The sequence below is a fragment of the Muscardinus avellanarius genome, assembly GCF_963383645.1.
Source record: "Muscardinus avellanarius genome assembly, chromosome: 18".
In the NCBI taxonomy this organism is placed as follows: domain Eukaryota; kingdom Metazoa; phylum Chordata; class Mammalia; order Rodentia; family Gliridae; genus Muscardinus; species Muscardinus avellanarius.
The window spans coordinates 46,659,442-46,682,729 of record NC_137804.1 but is presented as its reverse complement, the minus strand read 5'-3'; the positions used below and the strand labels follow the sequence as shown (position 1 = coordinate 46,682,729).

The window sequence follows — 23,288 nt, the reverse complement described above, 5'->3', positions numbered from 1 at the left end:
CCTTGGTTCAATCTCAGGTACCACAGACACACACATAAATAATTAATAATTAGGAGCCGGGCGTGGTAGTCATGCTTGTAATCCTAGCATTTGGGAGGCTGAGACAGGAGGATCACAGTTTGCAGCCAGCCTCAGCTGAGTGAGACCCTGTTTCAAAATAATGAATAAAGGCCGGGCATGGTGGCGCACGCTTGTAATCCCCACGCTTGGGAGGTGGAGATAGGAGGATCGCGCAGGTTCGAAGCCAGCTGCGCTGGCCTCACAGACCCTGTTTCCAAATAAACAAAAATATAAAATAGGTCCGGGAGTGTAGCCCGGAGGTAGAAGGGCTTCCAGGAACCCCAGTACCACAAAAAATATAAATAAATAAATTAAATAAATAAATAAAATAAAATAGGTCTGGGAGTGTAGCCCAGAGGTAGAAGGGTTTCCAGGAACCCCAGTACCACCAAAAAAAAAGAAAAGAAAAATAGAAAAATAGGGCTGGGGTACGTGTAGCTCGGAGATAGAATACCTCTGGGTTCCAACCCCAGACTGCAAAACATAATAATAATAATTAATAATACTCACCTAGGCCCATCCTGTAGGCCAGGGAGCCTTGGGAGCTGGTTGGCAGGTAGCTCCAAGTGGAATGTGCTGTGCCAGGCCGGCACCGTGTCTTGGTGAGCAGCTGAGCTGCTAGGCCGACGCATCCCTTCTGTCTTGGCCAGGTGGCAGTCCTACCGGCAGAGCCATGAGCTGGGTGCGAGCCATCCTGCTGCCCCGAGGCCTCTCTAGGGCCTGGGGAGGCGCGTGCGGGACCGCCGTCCTTGGAGTCCCCTTCTCTCAGGTAACCACTAGCGGGGCGTTCATGGAGGGAGGAAGGCCTGGGATTTGCTCTCAACCCTTTCAGAATCTACCCCAAGAAGCCAGCTGTGGTGCCGTCTGTGCCCAGGACCCATTGAAGATCCTTAATTAATTGATTGATTTTTGCAGTGCTGGGGGTGGAGCCTAAAACCTTATCTGTGCTAGGCAGGTACTTTACTCCTGACCTCCACCCCCAGCCTCCTAGTTTATTTTATTTTATTTATTTATTTATTTTTTGTGGAACTGAGGGTGGAACCCAGGGGCTTTTCTACCTCCGGGCTATACTCCCAGACCTATTTTATATTTTATTTGGAAACAGGGTCTCACTAAGTTGCTGAGAGCCTCACTAAGTAGCTGAGGCTGGCTTCGAACCTGCGCGATCCTCCTGTCTCAGCCTCCCAAGTGGGGGGATTACAAGTGTGCGCCACCATGCCCGGCTCTCCCAGTTTATTTTTATTTATTTATTTATTTATTTATTTATTTTTTGGTGGTACTGGGGTTCCTGGAAGCCCTTCTACCTCCGGGCCACACTCCCAGACCTATTTTTACATTTTATATTTGGAAACAGGGTCTCCTAAGCCAGCGCGCGCAGCTGGCTTCGAACCTGCGCGATCCTCCTGTCTCTGCCTCCCAAGCGGGGGGATTACAAGCGTGCGCCACCACGCCCGGCTCTCCTAGTTTATTTTAAGGACTGCTTGTGTCCATGTGGGAAAGGGCATCATTTTTCAAATTTTTGTATTGGCATATTGTAGTCGTCCATCTTAATGGAGTACAAGATGGTGGAGGCACACATGCTCACATCACCCAATTAGCCCGTACTCAGTTCCCATTTCCTTCCCCTTCTCTTTTTTGCGGGTCTGGGGATGGAACCCAGGGGCATTCGACCTCCGAGCTACACCCCCAGCCCTGTTGTTTATTCTTTATTTTGAAACAGGGTCTGAGTTGCAAAGGGCCTAAGTAGCTGAGGCTGTCTGCGAACCGCGATCCTCCTGTCTCAGCCTCCTGAATGCTGGGATGACGAGCTTGCGCCATCATGCCCGGCATAAGGGCGTCATTTTTTAAATCAAGGATATCTGAATGAAGTGGATTTGGCCGATGTCTGTGGGTAGCTCCTGAATCCACTTTTAGAGACGGCTGCAGAACCTGCCTGTAGCCAGAGCACCCACAGTGACCGGCCGGCTCAAGTCCCTCAGCAGCGCAGGTCACGCAGTGATGGCGACTGTACGTGAATAGCTCTCTTTTTAAGCAGTTGTTCCAAGCCTGACCTGTGCTGGAATTTCACTGACAGTATCTCATTATTGGCTTTCCCTCCTCCATCGGGCATTCTCCAGTTTTCTTTCTCATTTGTGTCCTGTGCCTGAGCCACCTGTAGTTTTTTTTTGTTTTGTTTTGTTTTTTGGTATCGAGGGTTGAACCCAGGGGCGCTCTCCCTGAGCTGCATCCCCAGCCCTTTTGATTTTTATTTGGAAACAGGGCCTCACTCCGTTTCTGAGGGTCTTGGTAACTTTCTGAGTCTGGCCTCAAACCTGCACTCCTTCTGTCCAGCCTCCCGGGATTCCGAGTGCGAACACCGAGGCGGGCTTGCTTTTCTTTTCCGGATGAGCTACCCCAGGCCTCACTTGCAGGAGAGCCTTCTCAGTGGGTTTTGTAGCTGCTGGGGCTCCTTGTCCAAGTTGACGGCTGTTTCCTTAACCCCTTCCTTGCCGTTGGACATTCGGGCATTTCCACTCTCCCTGTGGGATCCCAGCTGCAGTCCTCTGTCCCCAGGTGCCCCCCCAAGCCCCGCGGGGCCTCCACCGCAGCGCAGCCGCCCCCAGCTCGGACACGTCACTGGTTCCTCGGCCACCGGAGCCCCAGAAGAAAGCCATCAAAGCCCCGGAGCCCCACGAGGAGCTGTTTAGGCCGGCGCCGGGTGGGGAGCGGGACAAAGCGAGCTTCGTGCAGGCTGTGAAGAAATTTGGAGCGCACAATGTGCGCAAGCGGGGCCACGTCGACTTCATCTACCTGGCCCTACGCAAGATGCGGGAGTACGGCGTGGAGCGGGACCTGGCGGTCTACAACCTGCTCCTGGACGTCTTCCCCAAGGAGGTCTTCCGGCCGCGCAACATCATCCAGCGCATCTTCCTCCACTACCCCCGGCAGCAGGAGTGCGGGGTCTCCGTGCTGGAGCAGATGGAGAACCACGGTGAGCCGGGCTGGCCCCGCCCCGCCGCCCCTCGGCATCTATCCCCTTCCCTCTCGGCCATTCTCTCCTCTCTTCTTCGTCTTTTGTCCTCTTCTTCTTCTTGGTACTGGGGATGGAACACAGGGGCAGTCTATCTCTAAGATATGCTCCCAGCAATGTTTATTTACTTATTTACTTTATTTATTTATTATGGTACTGGGGATGGAACCCCGGGGCATTCCACCTCCAAGCTACACCCCCCAGCCCTATTTTTTATTCTTTATTTTGAAACAGGGGCTCACTGAGTTGCAAAGGGCCTCACTAAATAGCTGAGGCTGTCCACAAATGTGATCCTCCTGTCTCAGCCTCCCAAATGCTGGGATTACAAGCGTGCGTCATCATGCCTGGCTTCTTTATTCTTTATTTCGAAGGAGGGTCTCACTAAGTAGCTGAGGCTGGCCTTGAACCTGCAGTTCTCCTATCTCAGCCTCCCAAGTACTGAACTTACAGGCATGTGTCACCACACCAGGCTCAGTCTCTTTCTGTGTCTTCTCTTTCCTGCCTCCCTCTGTTCTCTTCCTCCCCTCCTCCCTTGGTCCCTGAGGCTCTCCCTGTTTCTGCCCTGCACAGGTGTGATGCCCAACAAGGAGACGGAGTTCCTGCTCATTCAGATATTTGGACGCAGGAGCTACCCCATGCTCAAGTACGTGCGCATGCGGCTGTGGTTCAGCCGCTTTAAGAATATCAACCCCTTCCCTGTGCCCCGAGACCTGCCCCAGGACCCCGTGGACCTGGCCAAGATGGGCCTGCAGCGTATGGAGCCTGACCTCAGCGCCAAGGTCACCGTCTACCAGGTATCCACTCCTGCCCGCATCCACAGCCGCCACCCTGGATGCAGTAGTAGCTCCCTGGCTCCCCACTGGCTGGGCGATAGGTCCTTGGCGATTCCCTGGCCCTGACTCCTTTCCACAGCTTGGCCTCTTAGCTTATTTGGCTGCTATAACAAAACACCCTAGGTGGAGTGTATTAGTCCATCTTTTGCTGCTGTAACAAAGTCCCTGAGCTTGGGTGCTTTTTAAAGAAAGCAGGTTTAGCTGGGCGTGGTGGCGCATGCTTGTAATCCCTGCTCTTGGGAGGAGGAGACAGTAGGATCACGCAGGTTTGAAGCCAGCCACACTGGCTTAAGACACCCTGTTTCCAAATTAAAAAAAAAAAAAGTATAAAAATAGGTCTGGGAGTGTAGCCCGGAGGTAGAAGGGTTTGCAGGAACCTCAGTACCACCAATGATAAAGAAAGCAGGTTTACGCCATGGCACATGTTTGTAATCCTTGTATTTGGGAGGCTGAGACAGGCACATCATGGTTTGCAGACAGCCTCAGCTACTTGGTGAGGCCCTTTGCAACTCTGCAACCTCATGAGACCTTGCTTCAAAATAAAGAATAAAAAAAAAAAAGCAGGTTTACCTAGCTCAGAGTTTTGGAGACTGAAAGTCAGATATCTGGCTCCCACCTCTTTAGCTTTTGGTGGAAACACATGCAGAAGAAATCATACGGCAAGACAGAAAGCCAGAGAAACTCGGGGCGGACTCATTCTTTGTGTGTGTGTGCTACTGGGGATGGGGCATTCCACCTCCGAGGTACGGCCTCAGCAAGTAGTGAGACTCTCATCAACCTAACGAGACCTTGTTCAAAATAAAAATAGGGCAAGGAGCAGAACTCAGAGGTAAATGCCCCTGGGTTCAATCTCCAGCGCGGTGCGCACGCTCACTCGCTCTCTCTCTCACACACACACACACACACACACACACACACACACACACACATATTCATACACGGTACAGAGGACTTCTTTCTCACCTTGAAAGTGTTTTGTTTCTTGCGTCTCCTTTGGATATCTGTCCATGTAAAATTATTTTTCTTTGTTTTTTTGTTTTGTGTGTATGTGTAGTACTGGGGATGGAACTCAGGGGACTTCTACCTCTGAGCTATACCTCCATCCCTTTTTATTTTAAAGCAGTCTTACTAAGTTATCACATGCTGGCCTCAAACCTGTGCTCCTCCTGTCTCAGCCCCCCAAGTACCGGGATAAGGGGTAAGCGCCACGATACTCAGCTTTCTTTTTTGAGAAGGGGTTTGGTGAGTTGCTGAGGCGGGCCTCAAACTCAAGATCTTCCTGCTCAGCCTCCCAGTAGACGGGACTGCAGGTGTGCTCATGATGCCCGGCTGCTGCTCATCTTTAATTCAAAAGGACCGAGCACTCATCCCACGCCCGGCTCTCTCTAAGATGGTGTGTTAGCGCCGTCTGAGGTCAGGGCTTTCGTCCTCCTCTCGCAATTACAGGAACTGAGGCTGAGCTCACGCAGCTTGTGAGCCAGGACGTTTTTTGTTTTGTTTGTGGCAGGTACTGGGGATCAAAGCTGTATCTCCAGCCCTATCTTATTTTACTTATTGTGTGTTACTGGGGATTGAGCTCAGGGCATTCTACAACCCTATTTTAAATTTTTTTTATTTATTTGCAGGTCTGGGGATGGAACCCAGGGGCATTCGACCTCCAAGCTATACCCCCTGCCATATTTATTTATTTATTTTAGTTTTTTATTTTTATTTTTATTTTTTTGGTGGTACTAGGGTTTCTGGAAGCCCTACTACCTCCAGGCTACATTCCCAGACCTATTTTATATTTTTATTTGGAAACAGGGTCTCTTTTCTTTTTTTTGGTGGTGGTGGTACTGGAGTTTCTGGAAGCCCTTCTACCTCCGGGCTACAGTCCCAGACCTATTTTTTTATATATTTATTTGGAAACAGGGTCTAAGCCAGCGCGGCTGGCTTCGAACCTGCGCAATCCTCCTGTCCACCTCCCAAGTGTGGGGATTACAAGTGTATGCCACCACGCCCGGCTTATTCTTTATTTTGAAACAGGGTCTCACTAAGTTGCAGAGGGCCTAAGTCCGCGAACCGTGATCCTCCGGTCTTCGCCTCCTGAATGCTGGGATTACAAGCGTGCGCCATGCCCGGCCCCTATTTTAGTTTGAAATAGGGTCTCACTAGGTTGATGAACATTTCACTAGTTGCTGAGGCTGTCCTCAAACCTGTGATCCTCCTGTCTCAGCCTCCCAAGTACTGGGATTACAACATGCACCACCACGCATGCTGACCGCCAGATTTTACATAGATGGGCAGGCTCCAGGGGTCCCTGTGTCTGAGTATCTTATACGTTGCAGGCTTTGGCCAAACTGGGTAGAAGGGAGGGGGTTTGGGGACACAGTGTGGACCAGCAGCCGTGTCTGGATCTGCTGGCCTCCCCTTCCCACTGCCTGCTCCTCAGGGGGGCTGAGCGGTCAGACTGCCTCCCCCGTTCTTCCTTGCAGATGTCTTTGCCCAGTGACTCCCAAGATACAGCAGATCCTGTACAGCCGCACATCGTAGGTAAGGCCAAGCCTCTGGCCATCCCCGCCCTGCGGTTCCCACTGGGCCTGCTGCGGGGCAGAGCCCTTCAGGCAGAACCCCAGGCCCTGCGTGTCTCCACACCAGGAATCCAGAGCCCCGACCAGCAGGCAGCCCTGGCCCGCCACAACCCCGAGCGGCCGGTCTTCGTCGAGGGCCCCTTCTCCCTGTGGCTCCGCAACAAGTGTGTCTATTACCACATCCTCAGAGCCGACCCACTGCCCCCTGAGGACAGGGTGAGAGCCCAGTGCCTTCCTGGCTGGGGCGGGCTCCTGGTGGGGAAGGTATGGGTCTGGCTGACCCTGCCTGCACCCCAACTCGAGGCAGGAAGTGGAGGAGGTTCCAGAGGAGTGGAACCTCTACTATCCCATGAAGCTGGACCTGGACTATGGAAGGAGTGGCTGGGACGACTACGAGTTTGACATCGATGAAGGTAAACCTTGAACGCGAAGGGCTCAGAGACGCAGCTCAGCACCCCCAAAAACACACACCACACATGCGCACGCCCGCGCAGCCTGTGCCACCAGGGCACTGGTCCTGAGGCCATCAGGCCTGTCAGGCATTACAGAACACTGAGCCAGTTATTGGGTGTGACCAGGAGACCCAGTTGCCCCGTCCATGGGGAGACGGGCAAGTTACATTTGGGGGAGCCCAGGGGAGGCCGCCCAGCCTTGAGAGGGGTCAGCTCAGATCCGGAGCTGCAGGCGCACGGCCCAGGTAAGGACGCGAGGCACGGGGCATGGCCGGGCAGAGTCCGAGGCACTGATGTGAATGGAGCTCTTCCACGCCCAAGGCCTGCGGATGTGGAGCTGGCATCCCCCTGCATACTGAAGGGCCCTCTCTCAACAGTGGAGGAAGGCCCCATATTCGCCATGTGCATGGCGGGTGCCCACGACCAGGCAACACTGGCCAAGTGGATCCAGGGCCTGCAGGAGACCAACCCAGCGCTGGCCCAGATCCCCGTGGTCTTCCGCCTGGCGGGATCGACGGGGGAGCTCCTGACGACCTCAGGACTGGAGGAGCCGCCCACAGGTGAAGGCCAGGAGGAGGAGGACGACCATCTGCAGCGACAGCAGCACGGCCAGAGCTGAGCGTGAGCGAGGAGGGCACAGCCCTGGGCTGATGAGGCGGTGGACTGAAGTGAGCGCAGGATGACCTTTGTACAGCAAATAAAAGTTCCTGCTGGTGGCCGACTTCCCTCTCTGGCCTTCTGTCTTTACTCCGCACGGGCTAGGGCGCCAACGATGGGCCCCTCCCGCTCCGGAGGACCCTCGGTCTTCTGGCGCTCTACAATCTTGGGGCTGGCCAAGAACCTCAAGCCCTCCCACGAAGCCAAGGTGCAAAGTTTTTGGCAGAAAAGGCCAGGGGAGCCCGGAGCAGGCTGGCGCGCATGCGCAGACCCCGCGCTGTGTCTCCTTTTGGCGCCACGGGGCAGTGAGAGTCCGTGAGAAATTTCCCGGCGGCGCAGCAGATGCGCGCCACTTCCGGCCGGGCTCCTAACAACGGGGGAGGCTGGTAACCAGGGTGGGGGGGATGGCGGAGCGGGCGCCGGGGCCCGAGGCGGAGGCGGAGGCGGAGGCGGGCGCGGGCGGGGAGGCGGCGGCCGAGGAGGGCGCGGCGGGCCGGAAGGCGCGGGGCCGGCCGCGGCTCACCGAGTCGGACCGGGCGCGGCGGCGGCTCGAGTCCCGGAAGAAGTACGACGTGCGGCGCGTGTACCTGGGCGAGGCGCACGGGCCCTGGGTGGACCTGCGGCGCCGCAGCGGCTGGAGCGACGCCAAGCTCGCCGCCTACCTCATCTCGCTGGAGCGCGGCCAGCGCAGCGGCCGCCACGGGTGAGGGGGCCCGGCCGGGCGGGCGGGCGGGGGGAGCGGGCGCGGGGAGGCGACCCCCGCCGCCGGGCCGCCGCGCCGGCCCCGCCCCGCACCTGCGGGCCCCGCCCCGGGCCGGCTTCCGAACGCCCGGGCCCGCGGCTCCGCCCCCCGCTCCCGCCGCCCAATCCCAGGGCGCGCCCGGCCTCCGGGCCCGCCTTCCGGGCGCTCGGCCACGCCCCCCGGCGCCCTGGCTGTCCAATCCTGGGCCCAGCCCCACCCCCAGGCTTCTAACTACCCAATCCCTGGAGGGCGGCCCCGCCCCCTGAGGCCGCGCTCCGACTCCAGGTTCCCGCCGCGCCCCGGGGTCTCGGGCCTCAGAACCTCACACCGGCCCGGACTCCGCGGACGTCTGGGGCCCGGACTCCGACCGGACGTCTGGGGCCCGGACTCCGACGGACGTCTGGGGCCGCAGCTCTGCCCCACAGGGGACGCACCCGGCCCCGCCCCAAGCCCGAGACCGAGTCAGCGGGTCAAGTGGGGCAGAGACTTGCAGAATCTGTCTTGCGAAGGCGCGCTGTGGATGGAGTTTTTTCCATCCTTTTTTGCCTTATAAGCTTATGTGACAGTTAAGCGAGTTAAAATATGCAAAGAGAAGGCGGACGTGGTGGCGCACGAGTATAACCCCAGTATTTGGGAGGCTGAGACAGGAGGATTGCAGGGTCGAGGACAACCTCAGCAAGTAGTGAGACTCGTTAACCTAGTGAGACTGTTTCGAAATAAAAATAAAATGGAGCTGGGAATGTAGCCATCCCCAGTACCCCCCCCCCCCCACACACACACACAGACGGAGCGAGAGAAAGAAAGAAAGAAAATTCAGAGCTCAGAACAATGCCGTGCAGTGGTGACCACCCTGAATTGAATCCTAGCTGTTAGGACGATGAGATTCTCAGCAACCTACTGAGACCCCTTTTCAAAAATAAATAAATAAATAAAATAAGCCAGGCACGGTAGTTTACATTTGCAATCTCAGTACTTGGGAGGCTGAGACAAGAGTTTCATAAGTTCATGGCCAGCTTCAACTTAGTAAGGTTCTCCAAAATTTAGTGAGACTGCTTCAAAATAAAGAATAAAGCTGGGCGTGGTGGTGCACGCTTGTAATCCCAGCATTTGGGAGGCTGAGACAGGAGGATCGCGGTTTGCAGACAGCCTCAGCTACTTAGGCCCTCTGCAACTCAGACCCTGTTTCAAAATAAAGAATATAAAAATAGGGATGGAGATGTCACTCAGAGGTCGAATGCCCCTGGGTTCCATCCCCAGTACTGCAAAAATAAATAAATAAATAAATAAATAAATAAATAAAAAAACAGAGCTGGGTGTGTAGCTCAGAGGTAGAATGTTCTGGGTTCAATATCCAGTACCACAAAACATAAAAAATGAAAATCGGGCTGGGAGTGTAGCTCAGAAGTAGATTGCTCCTCAGTCCAATCCCCAGTAAGTGTTTTATTTTTGTTTTTGTGGTATTCAGTACTGAACCCAGGGACATGCTATCTCTGAACTACACTCTCAGCTCGATTATATTTTTTAGTTTGAAACAGGGTCTCCCTAAATTGCAGACAGTCTCCCTAAACGGTTGAGGCTGGTCACAAACCTGCAGTCCTCCCGTCTCTGCCTCCCAAGTACAGGGATCACAGGCCTACAACCACCATGCCCAGCTGCATTTTTCTTTTGCCGAGTATTCACCATTCAAGGATACAGAGCCCGCAGATACAGAGGGCCAGGTGCCAAGTGTGTGTTGGGCCCTCAGAATTCTGCCTGCCTCTGACCTTGCACTGAGACCCAGGACAGGTGGCCTCGCTCACCTTGTGAGTCTTGGTTTACGCTCTTGTGAGCTACGCGTGGGCCCCAGGGGAAGGTGTCCGTGTAGAGGGCCTGGCCAGGGCCTGCTCACGTGCTGCCGGAGGGCGGCAGGTGAGCACAAGTTCACGTTTCACCCGGAGCGGAGCGGCTGCGTTGCGGCTGGGAAGTGGCCCGGCCTCCGCCCCACGTTCACCCTACATCTCTCTATTGCAGGAAGCCTTGGGAGCAAGTCCCAAAAAAGCCAAAGCGGAAGAAAAGTAAGTGGATCTGCTGCCTGCGGGGAGGAGAGGGGCACAGGGGTCGGGGGAACAGGCCGGGGCAGCGGCTTGTGCAAAGGGCCGGGGGCGCGGGTGGCGGGGAGTCTGGATGGTACCGTGGGTGGGACGAGCCCAGCGAGGCAGAGCCGGCTTCCAAGAGGGAGCCCACTGGGGGCAGGGAGCCCCCACTTCTCACAGTTCTTCAGAGGGAGGAGGGCTGAGCCGAGGCCTTGACCCTGAAGTCCCAAAGGCGTAGAGCATGCCAGCGGGCGAGAGGGGCAGCTGCTTCAGAGGCCTCCACATCCTGGGGTTGGCACTGGCTCTGAGATTCTGGGTGCTGGCCCAGAGATCTTTTTTTGGTTTATTATTATTATTATTAATATTATTATTATTATTAGTGTGTGTGTGTGTGTGTGTGTGTGTGCGCGCGCGCGTCTGGGGATGGAACCCAGGGGCATTCTACTCCCAAATTACACCCCTAGCCCTATTTTTTAATTTATTTTTTATTTTTTGGTGGTACTGGGGTTCCTGGAAACCCTTCCACCTCCGGGCTACACTCCCAGACCTATTTTATACACTTTTTATTTGGAAACGGTCTCTTAAGCCAGCAAGGCTGGCTTCGAACTTGTGCAATCCTCCTGTCCCCGCCTCCCAAGCGCGCACCACGCCCGGCTATTCTTTATTTTGAAACAGGGCCTCACTGAGTTGCAGAGGGCCTCGCTAAGTAGCTGAGGCTGTCTGTGAACCACGATCTTCCGGTCTCAGCCTCCCCAATGCTGGGATGACAAGCGTGCGCCACACACCTGGCTCTGGATCATTATTTTTATTTACTTACTTTTTTGTGGTAATGGGAATTGAACCCTGGGGCATTCTACCTCCGAGCTACATCCCAGCTCTTTTTTTTTTTTTTTTTTTTTTTTTTTTTTTTTTTTTTTTTGGTACTGGGGATGGTTGGAACCTAGGGCATTCTACCTCCGAGCTATACCCCCTGCCCTATTTTTTATTCTTTATTTTGAAACAAGGTCTCACTGAGTTGCAAAGGGCCTAAGTAGCTGAGGCTGGCCGCGAACCGTGATCCTCCAGTCTCAGCCTCCCAAATGCAGGAATTACAAGCGTGCGCCCCCACGCCCAGCTGGCTGGAGGTGTTGATGGAGGTGATTTACAGTGTAGGGCCGCTCACAGTTACTGCGCACCTACTGTGTGTCAGGCTGTGTTGATGTGCCGCCTGCAGCTGTCTGTCTCTGTTATCTTGGGTGTGTCTGTTCCTCTGCACGCTGGTGCAGGGCCGGGGCGGGTGCGTCCCCAGGGCAGGAGGGCACCTGGTCATCGCTGGTCCTCGTCGCAGGGCGGCGGCGCAACGTCAACTGCCTGAAGAACGTGGTTATCTGGTACGAGGACCACAAGCACCGCTGCCCCTACGAGCCGCACCTGGCCGAGCTGGACCCCAGCTTCGGCCTCTACACCACAGCCGTGTGGCAGTGCGAAGCCGGCCACCGCTACTTCCAGGACCTGCACTCGCCCCTGAAGCCCCTCAGCGACTCGGACCCCGACAGCGACAAAGGTGGGTGCGGGGGCCGGGGCGCCAGGGCGCAGCCTCCCGGGCAGATGGTGGCAGGCTCCGGGCCTTCACCCCGGCAGTCCTGGCAGAGCTCCTCCTGGGGTCTGCGGCTCCCCCTCCTCCCCTTCCCGTCCGGTCAAGTCTTCCCCTTTCCCTCCCTGGCTCCCCCGTCTGCTCCACGCTCCACTCCACTCCGGGGCTGGGCTCCTTCTTCTTCCAACCTTCTGTTCCTCTGCCCTCCCCACCTCTCAGGCTCCTCCCCCTCCCTTCCTCACCCACACAGTCACCAGGGGTCGGGGGCTCCGGGCAGTTGGCCCAGGGTGGGGGAGACCCCGTGGACAGCAAGGGCTGTCTGGGGTTGTGGCGCGGCATGGCTGTAAGGATTGTGGGCTGCGGCCAGGCCCTGCAGGGGCCGAGGGCGGGCCGGTGGTCAGGGCCAGGGTGCTGGCAGGCTCCAGGGAGCAGGTGGCAACCCAGCTGGCGGGAGGAAGCCGGGCCTGAGGCGCTACCCTGGGCACCCGCGCCCACGCGCCCTGTGCACCCGGCCCCTCCTGTGCCCACCAGGCCTGCCCAGACCCACCCCAAGTCTGCCCCTCGGCCCTGCTTGTCATCAGCTTCACATTGAGGACCCCTGGGCTCAAGCAGTAACGTGACCGGCCCATCTCCTGGTGGGTCAGCCTGAGATGGGGCACCCTGGGGGCCCCTCGCACCCCGAGAACACTGTGCCTCTCTGACCAGGTGTGGGCACCCTCCTCATTAGCCACCTCTTCTGGGGGCTGTGGCAAGAGAAGTGGCTTTGTCCCCACCCAGCCCAGCTCCCAGCGACTTAGTGAGACCCTGTTGCAAAAAAGAAGGAAGGAAGGAAGGAAGGAAGGAAGGAAGGAAGGAAGGAAGGAAGGAAGGAAGGAGAAAGCCGACATACACCTGGCATCCCGTTACTTAGGAGGCTGACAGGAGGATCCCAGGTCCGCAGCCAGCCTCAGCAGCCTCATGAAGCCCTCCACAATTTACTGAGAGACCCTGTTTCCAAATAAAAAATAAAAAGCCAGGCGTGGAGGCATACGCCTATCCAAATACTTAGGAGGCTGAGACAGGAGGATCTCAGGTTCATGGCCAGCCTCAGCTACGCAGACCCTGTTTCAAAATAAAAATAAAATAGGGCTGTGGTGTAGCTCGGAGGTAGAATGCCCCTGGGTTCCATCCCCAGCATCACAAAAACAAAATGAAATGAGATACCCAGGCAAGTGACGCCCAAGTCCAGAGCGATCCCAGGAGGGCTGAGCTCAGCTAGGCCGCGCCCCTGTGACCTGCCGCGTGTGTTCCCCACATGATATCTGGGCTGAGACGCTGCCCCCCCCCCAGTCACACACCCCGCTGTGTCGTGGGAGAGAGGGAAGTGGCGGTCCTTTGTTTTAACCATCCCAAAGGCTCCCTGTGCGTGGAGCTCAGTCCCAAAGCCCCGGGCCTTCTCTGCGAGTCATTCTGTGGCTCGAGCGTGCCCTCCGGGACGCTGCCCAGGGACGGCCTTTGTGGCCTGGACCTTCTGGAAGGGAAGCAGACAGCCAACAAGACAAGTAGATAAGAGTACAGAATACGGCTGTGTGCTTTGGGGGGGAGAGAATGGAGCAACAGAGCCATGTGAGGCTAGGTGGTCGCCTCCTCCCTGAGCACCAGCATTGGTTAAGGGTGAGGGTTCGACGAGAGAAGAGACGGTGGGAGGCCCGAGGCTGGGGCCTCCTGAGTCTTGAGGAGCCAGTGGCCAGCTGGAGAGGAGGTGGCGGGCAGGGAAGGCCGTGTGGCCCCTATGCTGGGTGAGCTGGCAGGATGTCAGCTGCTGAACCAGCATGCCCTGGCTCTCCTGGCCTAGCTCCAGGCTCCCACGCGCTACGCCCAGTGCCCCACCAGGGCTGCCTGCCGCCTGCGGCTCCAGCCTCCTGGGTCCCTGCTGGCTGTCTGGGGAGGACAGAGGGGGAAGCGTGGACCCCCGGGGAACTGTTGCCTTGGCTGGAGCCAGCCATTGGGCCACACCTGCCTGCTGCCAGGGATGCTGGGAGATGTAGTCCACCCAGGCATCAAGAGGAAAGAGGGATTTGGGAGCCCCTTTCACAGGAAGGTGACGAGCAGGTCCAGGGAGCCCAGGGACCAAGGATCTGGGGCTACACTGGTCCATCAGTCACAGGCTGCTGGACGCTGCAGAGGAGGAAGCAGCAGCAGTTGTCCCGGGGTGGCTGGGCTGGGGTGCGGCGCCAGCAGGCCTTGCTGACAGATTGGAGGTGGGCGTGTGAGGGAGGAGAGGAGTCAGGCAAGCCCAGGACTTTGGCCCGAGCAAAGGGAGGACAGAGCTGCCTCCCTCAGATGCAGGGTCACCCGAGGGCAGCGCAGCCCCGGGAAGAGGCAGGAGGCCGTGGTTACTGAGGGAGCCGTGGCGGAGGCTGGGGACGGGCCACTGAGCGGAGGCCAGGATCCCCATGGATGCTGGGCCCCCAGGCCCCAGTGGCTGCAGCTCTGACAGTACTTGCTGTTGGCCCTTCACACCTATGGGCTCCGCGTCCAGGACTGGAAGTCCTAGCACCGAGCTTCGGACAGCTTCCTGCGTGGGGGCCCGTCCTGCTCAGGGGTGGTGCCCTCAAAGAGGCCGTGGAGGCCGCGCACCCGCCCCGCCTCGGCCACATGGCTCCCACCTAGTCCTTTGCCATAGACCCAGGTCACATAGGGAGCACCTCTGTGGGCTCTGTGAGGTGTCCTAGCAGGTCCTGGACATGAGGGGTCACGGGACACCCTCTGGCCTTGCAGGTGGGGCCACTCAAGGGACAAGCCCTCAGCGTGGGGATTGGCAGCTCAGCTCAGGGGGTCCTGTCCCGGTTGTACTGAGTCACTGGTGTGATGGTAACGGAGTTGAGCTGGGTTGGTGTGGAGCAGTATTTCCCGTCGTCAGCCTGGGCAGAGCCTGCGAGAGGCAGAGCTGGGAGCCGAGGAGGCCCTGGCCTGGGCCCTCCATGCCCAGAAGAGCCATGTGCCCCGGGAGGGCGCAGGAAACCAGGGGGCAGGGCTGGAGGCTCAGGGAGGAGAGCCGGGAGCGGCCGTGGCAGGTGCCCTCCAGCAGCCCAGGCCCAAGAAGTACCGCTGTGCCTGTACGGGCACACACCTGCAACCTCAGCCTCCCAATACTGAGAGGGTGTGCCACAGGGCTCTGAGGCAGGAGAATCACAGGTTCGAGGCCAGTCTCAACAACTTATCAAGACCCTGTCTCAGAATGAGGGGCCAGGGATGGTGGCGCACACTTGTGATCCCAGGACTTGGGAGGCTGAAACAGGAGGATCGCAACTTGAGGCCAGTTTCAACAATTTAGCAAGGTCCCTCAGCAATTTAGTGAGACCTTGTTTCGAAATAAAAAAAAAATAAAATAGGGCAAGGGGTGTAGCTCAGAGGTAGAATGCCCCTGGGTTCAATTCCCAGCATCCCAAAAAGATAGTAACAAAATAAGAAAGGCGAGGGTGGCTCCGTTTCAGGATGCCCTGGGCTCATCAGTCCCCAGGACCACAATAAAAAGGGCTGGGGGAGCAGCCGCTGCCTTTGGTAGGGGAGGGTCACAGTGCCTGGCCGCTGTGTGGATCCTTCAGCAGACACCATGGTAACAGTCCGCTTCTCTCTGTGCAGCCGGCCATGGCCCCAGAGCGGGCAGCTCTGACTCACCCAGCTCGGGCTCAGGCTCAGACTCCGAGGACAGCCCCGAGAGTCAGCCGGCCAAGGCCTGCGCGCCGGCGGCCATCACCCCATCCAGCCCCATGGGCAGCAGCGGGCTCGTCGCTCAGGACGGCGTGCACATCCCCTTCGACGTCCACCACGTGGACAGCCTGGCCGAGCAGGGCGCGCCCCTGTGCCCTCACCCCGCAGGCGGCGGGCCCGAGGCCCTGGAGACGCTGGTGTGCGTGCCCGTGCCCGTGCAGGTGGGCACGGGCCCTGGTGCCCTCTTTGAGAACGTGCCCCAGGAGGCGCTGGGTGAGGTAGTGGCAAGCTGCCCGGTGCCTGGCATGGTGCCCGGCTCGCAAGTGATCATCATCGCGGGTCCCGGGTACAACCCCCTCACCGCCGACGGCATCCACCTCAACGTGGCTGCGGGCGGCGGTGCCCCTGGCAGCAGCCTGGGCGAAGATGTGCCCTGCGCCGTGATAGAGGGCGTGGCAGCCTACACCCAGACAGAGCCGGAGGGCAGCCAGCCCGGCACCATGGATGCCGCCAACATGGCCGCCTTGGAGACCAAGAAAGGTCTGCGGGGTCGGCAGGCACTGGGGGGAGGGAAGTGTGGCGTGAGACGGGCTCCTGGACAGCCTTAGCACCCCAGGCGAACACCGTGTGCACCCCGTAGAGAAAGAGGACCTCCACGCACTCAAGAAGGAGAAGGAGGAACCCGTGGCCCCAGAGCTGGCAGAGCTGGCGGCAACGGCTGAGAGTGCAGAGCCCGAGGCAGAAGCGGACGGGGAGGAACTAGACGGCAGTGACATGTCGGCCATCATCTACGAGATCCCCAAGGAGCCCGAGAAGTGGGTGCTGGGCTGGGTGGGCGGGCGGGTGGCGCCCGGGCAGGGGCGAGGAGCCCCACGATCCAGGGCCCCTTCCCCCCAGGAGGCGGCGGAGCAAGCGGTCACGGGTGACGGACGCCGACGGCCTGCTGGAGATGTTCCACTGTCCCTACGAGGGCTGCAGCCAGGTCTATGTGGCCCTCGGCAGCTTCCAGGTGAGGCCCTGCGGGGGCTCCGCTCCGGCCACCCCGCCCAGCTTACTCCACCGGCGGCCCACTGACTCCTTGCTGGACAGCTCGCCCTGCGCACCAGCTCTGCGCAGAGACCCTGCGGGACTCCCGCTCCTAACCCACAGCTCCCCATGTTGCCCCTCTCGGCCCCCAGGCTGCCTCCCGCTCAGTATGTCTCCCCCGTCCCCCTGGGGAAGCCCACCAGCCCCCAGAGCCGGGAGGCCCCCAGGATCACAGCTGCTGTTTGCTGTCTGGAACCCGGCCAGAGCAGAGACAGGGTCTGCGCACAGCCTGCTCCTACCCCAGAGGTGGTGCTGGCCTTTGGGTTTGCCAAGCCGCGTTCTCATTAAGCACAAATTGAGCACCTTTGGGATGTGAAGCTGCCATAGTGAGAAGCAAAGAGTGCCAGGGGCTCTGGACCCCGGGTCCCCCAAGACACCGGCCCCCGTTTCCTAATTGGTAAAATGGCTAATGCCCAGGCCCTCCCCGGGTCCTAGAGCCCACATGCCCAGATGCTCCAGCGAATCTGCTCCGTGACCCCACTCGAGCCCCAGGGCTCCAGGCCAGGCAGCCCTGTGCCCACCTGGGCCACCACGCCCACCTCCTGCTGCCCTCTGCCCTCCCCACCTCGGGAGCCCCCATTGGGCCCAACGCCCACTCCTGCCCCTTCTGCCCCCAGAACCACGTCAACCTCGTGCACCGGAAAGGGAAGACCAAAGTGTGCCCTCACCCCGGCTGCGGCAAGAAGTTCTACCTATCCAACCACCTGCGGCGGCACATGATCATCCACTCAGGTCAGGGTGGGCGCGGGCCGGCCCGCCGAGGATCCCTCCGCCGCGCCCTGCTCAGTGAGCCGAGCCGCTCAAGTCCTGACGCGCCGAGGGGTCAGGTGGAGCGGGGAGGAGCCCACCCCCCTGCCCACGTGTGGGCTTCACGCGGGCCCCTCTTCCCATGAGATCCTGGGGTGTTTATCGTAGTGGTTTCTTAAAAACTGCTGCTTTTAGTCAGACATGGCGGTGCACCCTTGTGATCCCCGCGCTTGGGAGGCGGAGACAGGAGGATCGCAGGTTCACGGCCAGCCTCAGCTACTTAACAAGCCCCACTGCAACTTAGGGAGACCCTGTTTCAAAATAAAGAATAAAAATAGGGCTGGGAGTGTAGCTTGGAAGCAGAATACCCCAGGGTTCCATCCCCAGTACCACACACACACAAAAAAAAAACCCTGGTATTTTTGGGAGAAAAAAAAAACGAAATGTTGCTTATTAAGCAAACATTAGAGAAATACTAGATGTCAAAGTCTGCACACCAGCTCTCCTCCAGACTGGTCCCATAGCATGTAGCTGGTGGGGCGCCCAGGCGGCAGGAGGGAAGAGGGTTGGGCGGCTGCCATCAAGAGCCGAGGACTGGCCTGCGTCACCCTTGGTGCAGGTTTCCTCACGGCTAGGGAGCCCGAGGGCACATGCTTGAGTTCTCTGGTGGCTTGAGTTTTCGTTTGTTTGTTTTTTGGCTTTTTGTTTTATACAGAGGCTGAACCCAGACGCATTCTACCTCTAAGCTACTCCCCTAGCCCAATTTTTTAATTTCTTATTTGGAAACAGGGTCTCACTAAGTTGCCAAGGCTGGCTTCTTAAATTTATTTTTATTTATTTTTGGTGGTACTGGGGTTCCTGGAAGCCCTTCTACCTCCGGGCTACACTCCCAGACCTATTTTTACATTTTTATTTATTTATTTATTTATTTATTTATTTATTTATTTATTTTTGCTGGTACTGGGGTTCCCGGAAGCCCTTCTACCTCCGGGCTACACTCCCAGACCTATTTTATTTTTGGAAACAAGGTCTCTTAAGCCAGCGTGGCTGGCTTCAAACCTGCACGATCCTCCTGTCTCCGCCTCCCAAGCGCGGAGATGACAAGCGTGCGCCACCACGCCCGGCGCCCAAGGCTGGCTTTGAACCCACGATCCTCCCGTCTCAGTTCTCCCAGGACTGAGATTACAAGCGTGCACCACCACACCTGGCGTCTCTATTTTTTGAGAAACCACAACTTTGGGCTTTGGGATGGAATCGTCCAAACATCCAACACTGGGAGGCAGGCGGCGTTTTGCACCGTGCCCCGGTGACCCGAGTTTGATTCCAGGTCTGGCGGGCGCATAGCTGGGCAGTGAGCTGCCACTTTCTGTAATGGACTGTCAGTATTATAGTTGACATCAACCCCGGGAGGATGTGTGTGCTGGGGGTCGGCCTGGCAGGCCGGGGCACGCGGGAGCCACCCGCGGCTCCCTTCCCGGCCGCAGCAGCCCAACCTCTGCCGCCCGCAGGTGTCCGTGAGTTCACCTGTGAGACCTGCGGCAAGTCCTTCAAGAGGAAGAACCACCTGGAGGTGCACAGGCGCACGCACACGGGCGAGACGCCCCTGCAGTGAGTGGGGCCGCCCGGGCTGGGGAGGCGGGGCGGCCCTGGGTGTGCGGCCGGGCTCAGCCTCCCTGCTCGCAGGTGCGAGATCTGCGGCTACCAGTGCCGGCAGCGCGCGTCTCTGAACTGGCACATGAAGAAGCACACGGCCGAGGTGCAGTACAACTTCACCTGCGAGCGCTGCGGGAAGCGCTTCGAGAAGCTGGACAGCATCAAGTTCCACACGCTCAAGAGCCACCCGGACCACAAGCCCGCCTGACGCCGCCACCCACCGCCCCTATTTATTCCTCCGCTCGGACACTAGGCCCGGCACCCCTGCCGGGACAGCTGTGGGCGTCCCCCAGACCGCCGGCGGGAAGGAGGCGCCCGGCCCAGGGCTGGACCCCCTGGGCACATCCCCACCCGTCTGTCATCTCTGCTTGAGAGACCAGAGCGAGATTAAAAGTTGAAGAAGGAGATGCCCTTCCCTGAGGCCCGGATGATTGGGGTGGGGACTTGCCAGCCTCTCCATCCCCCTCCGGGGCACACCCGGTTAGGTGGTGGTCCTGCAGGTCACACGGCCCTTTCCTGTCGTCCTCAGCGCCTGCTCGGGCCCTGGGCCTGGGGAACCCAGGAGGTCACCCACCATGTCGCTGGACTCAGAGTTCTGATGCCTAGCTGGGCATGGTGGCGCACGCTTGTAATCCATTACTCGGGAGGCTGAGACAGGAGGATCAGAGGTTGGCCGCCAGTCTCAGCTACTTAGTGGGGTCCTCCACAACTAGTGAGACCCTGTTTCAAAATAAAGAATAAAAAACAGGGCTGGGAAAAAGCTGGGCGTGGTGGTGCACGCTAGTCATCCCAGCATTTGCCAGCCTAAGACAGGAAGGTCGCAGCCTGCCGACAGCCCCAGCTGCTTAGGTGACCCAGTGAGACCCTGCTTCAAAATAAAGAATAAAAAATAGGGCTGGGGGTGTCGTTCAGAGGTAGAAGGCCCCTGGGTTCCAGCCCCAGTGCCGCAGGGGTAAGAAATCTATGCCCACTCACATAGAGCACTCATTCCCAGAGTTCCAGGGGGATTGGAGGACATATTCGGTAACCCCCCTCGCCCAAATGTGATGCCAATAGTGAGGTGCTGTGCAGGAAACGGGGTGACGCGGGTTGGGGGAGCTGTTCGGGTCCGGCTCACGGAGGGCCTCCAGGAGCGGAGGCGACGTTCAAATGCAGGTAGACCCGAACGACAAAGGACCCGTCCCTGGGGAAGGCGGCTAGGCGCGGCGGCTCCCTCCCGGCCGAAGGGACGGGCCGCGCAGCGCTCCCGGGTGGGGGCGGGGGCACCAGCTCCGCGTTCCTGCACAGGGAGCCGCGGGGGAGGGGACTTGGCCCCATTTCCCCGCGGACCACGGCGAGGCCGCCGCCTCCAGCGGCCACGGGGGCAGGGCGGGAGCCAGGCGCTGCCGCCAGGGGGCGCGCGAGCCGCGTGGGCCCCGCTGGACGCCGCCGCGTGACCCCGGGGACGCCGCCGGCCGGCACGTGCCCCGGGAGCCCGGTGGCCGCCCGCAGGTCCGCCCGCGGGGCGCAGCCAGGCCTCGTGTCCGCGCGGACGGGAGGCTGCCCCCGCCAGGCGCGGCAGCGGCAGCAGCGAGGAAGGGTCCACCCGGCCGGGGAGGCTGCCCCCGCGAGCCCCCTTCCCCCGAGCTTGTCCCCTTTCTCCCCGCGCGGCCGGAACCTGCGGTTTCCATGGGAACCGCAGCAGGGTCTGCGCGCCCAGAAGTCGCCCAGCCCCAGAGCCGTTTTCTGTCGACAGGAGCCGAGAGGAACACGGGATGGGGACGGAGCCACCGACCGGGGTCCCCGGCGCTGGCAGCCAAGTCACCCCGGCAAGCCCCAGGGGGCCACCCGGGGCCCCAGGGTACTGCCAACACCCTCCTGCGCGGGCCACTATAATTGGCCTGCCCCCGCCATCAGCGTGGCAGCTCTCTCTGGTGCGCGCGCTCTCATTGGCCCAATCTCCAGGGCATCTTCCAGCCATTGGCTCTCTCGAGAGCCATTCCTGATTGGTCGGATTAGGCTCAGTTCGCTGATGGCATTCTGACAGTCTGCAGCCTAAAGGGGCGTACGAGGAGGAGGAAAGGGGGGAGAACGCGGCTGTTTGGTTGGGGGGATTTGTGCTACCCGCCCGCAGCGCCCTCAGAACTGCCGCGAGGCCGCTGTCTGTGGCGGTGAAACCTCGCTCGGAGGCCCCCCCGCCCCGCCCCGGAGACGACTGTTGCACCTGCTGCGCCCCGACGTAAACACCTGAGTGCGCCCGGACCCAAAGGAGGTGGCGCTGCGACCACTGCCTTAGGGAGGGAACACCCTCCCTTCAGCCTTCAGGAGGACCACCCGCGAGCCCCCAAAGCCAGGGCATTTAGCTGGCAGACCCGCCCACTCGAGTTTTATGAGGTCCATAAAGGATCCGTGGAGCTGGCGGGAGCGCACTTGGCACGCGCGAGACCTTGGATTCGCTCCCCAGCACCCAGAGAAAAAGGCGGAGGGGGCAGGGCGGATCTGGGCTTTCCCTGGATCCAAAGCTCGCCCGACGAGGTGAAGGGCAGCCGTGCGGGCTCCCCTGCACCGGAGTGTGCCGAAGCCCAGCTTTTGAGCGCGGGGCACCTGGCCCACCCCAATCCGCAGGGCTTCGGCTTCCCTCCCCAATCCTAGCCACTCCTCTCGGGAGTCTGGAGCAGGCTACGCCCGGTTCCCCTCCTCCAGTCGGGGAGGCCGCGCCGCTGCCCGTGGAGGCCTTCCTCGGCCCTTCCGGGCTCGCGCTGGACGGACAGCTCCCGCAAGGCCGGACGGTTGGCCCACGGATCCCTCCTCGCTCTCTCCGCCTCTCTGGATAGATCTGGATGGGCCGAGGAAGGAAGTTTTTCCCGGCGGAAAAACTGCTCCAGAAGCGGTGCCAAGTCGGGAAGCAGGGACCGCAGGGCCAGGAGCGCCCGAATCCGGCCACCCGAGACTCCGGGACGCGCCTTTGGCCGGTGCGGACTCCAGGCCAGCGCGCGCGCGCGCATCCACCTGCCGCGCCGTCGGGCGCCGGGAGGAGGCGGGGCTCGGTCGCGCCGGCCAATAAGCGACGCCGCCGCTGGCAGCTGCTGCTATAAAGGGCTGGGGGCGGCGGCGGCGCGGTCCAGAGCGCGGAGCGCGCAGCGCGGGCCGGAGGGAGGGAGGGAGGGCGGGCGAGGGGCGAGGACTGAGCACCCGGGACCCGGACCGGCCGGACCGAGGGGTGGCGGCAAACGGCAGAGCGCCGCGATCCCTGTCGGAAAGCGCAATCTCTCCGGGCCCCGCGGGGCCGCGCAGGGGACATCCTCGGCCCCGCGCCCGCTCCCTCTTTCCATCCCCAGCCGCTCGCAGGCCACCCCGGGGCCCGGTCCTCTGCGCGCGCCTCCTCGGGCTCGGGCCCGCCCCTGGCCCTCGAGGGAGCTGCCGTCTTCGTCGCCTCCCCTGCAGCGGCCGCACCGGAGGCCGCCCAGGCGGGACCCCGGCGTGAGCATCGGGCGCCCCCCTAGGAGAGCACGACCCCCGGAGCCGCCCTCAACACGGACCGCGCCCGCCGGGCACACAAGAATGGTCACTGTAGGTATTTCCCGGTCGCCAAGAGAGAACCCGGCGGGAGGGGTTGGGTCCGGGCTCCATGGAGACGGGGGGTGGGGGGGGTAGGACCAGGCCTAGCTAGGCCCGGGTGGGGGGGGTAGGACCGCGCCTCGGGCTGAGAGTGGGCAGGGCCGCGCCCAGAGCGCTGGGGGCGCCTCGAGCCTGGTCCGAGAGGCCTTGGGGAGCCAGGCTGCGATTCAGGGGGCGTCCCACGACGCCCTGGAAGCGGGGTGGCCCTCCCTCCAGAAGGCCCGGTGGGGGAGGGGCCGCGGCGGCGGAGGATGCTTCCTCATTCAGGCCCAGACCCCGCAGGCCGCCCCGGCGAACGCAGGGCCCCGCCACTGATGCTGGGCCAGGCCCAGGCGGCCGGGCATCCCCCCACCCCGAGCCCTGGGGGAGCGGGTGGCGTCGGATGGCGCGTTCCGGGCCTCGGCCGCGCCCGGAGCGCGGGCGCCTCGTCCTCGAGCCCGTCGACCTTGCGGCAAGCGGGGAGGGGAGAGGAGGGGGCGCGCCCGGAGGCCCCGCGGGCCCGCGGCCGCCGCGTCCCTTTGTTTCTCGGCGCTTCTTCGCGGG

The 23,288-nt window shown here is 60.1% G+C and overlaps 2 protein-coding genes across 5 annotated transcripts; both read left to right on the top strand.

Annotated features, from left to right (window-relative positions):
• Positions 1–724: 724 nt before the first annotated feature.
• On the top strand, positions 725–7,544 carry ECSIT (ECSIT signaling integrator; the record flags this gene model as incomplete). 3 transcript variants are annotated; one of them, XM_080715759.1, is made up of 7 exons in its annotated part: positions 725–829; positions 2,614–3,031; positions 3,641–3,910; positions 6,352–6,435; positions 6,541–6,689; positions 6,781–6,886; positions 7,303–7,544. In XM_080715759.1, the coding sequence occupies 7 exons, from the start codon at positions 734–736 to the stop codon at positions 7,542–7,544; spliced, it is 1,365 nt and encodes a 454-aa protein (XP_080571885.1). The 3 variants fall into 3 exon arrangements, with proteins under 3 accessions (XP_080571885.1, XP_080571884.1, XP_080571886.1); XM_080715758.1 differs by having other exon boundaries at positions 734–829; positions 3,641–3,864; positions 6,378–6,435; XM_080715760.1 differs by lacking the exons at positions 2,614–3,031; positions 3,641–3,910 and having other exon boundaries at positions 734–829; positions 6,378–6,435.
• A 442-nt stretch (positions 7,545–7,986) lies between these two features.
• On the top strand, positions 7,987–19,356 carry ZNF653 (zinc finger protein 653; the record flags this gene model as incomplete). 2 transcript variants are annotated; one of them, XM_080715681.1, is made up of 9 exons in its annotated part: positions 7,987–8,285; positions 10,335–10,378; positions 11,724–11,939; positions 15,594–16,202; positions 16,303–16,477; positions 16,560–16,671; positions 17,366–17,480; positions 19,004–19,103; positions 19,179–19,356. In XM_080715681.1, 9 exons carry the CDS (start codon positions 7,987–7,989, stop codon positions 19,354–19,356), a joined length of 1,848 nt encoding a protein of 615 aa, XP_080571807.1. The 2 variants fall into 2 exon arrangements, with proteins under 2 accessions (XP_080571807.1, XP_080571806.1); XM_080715680.1 differs by having other exon boundaries at positions 16,279–16,477.
• Positions 19,357–23,288: the final 3,932 nt, after the last annotated feature.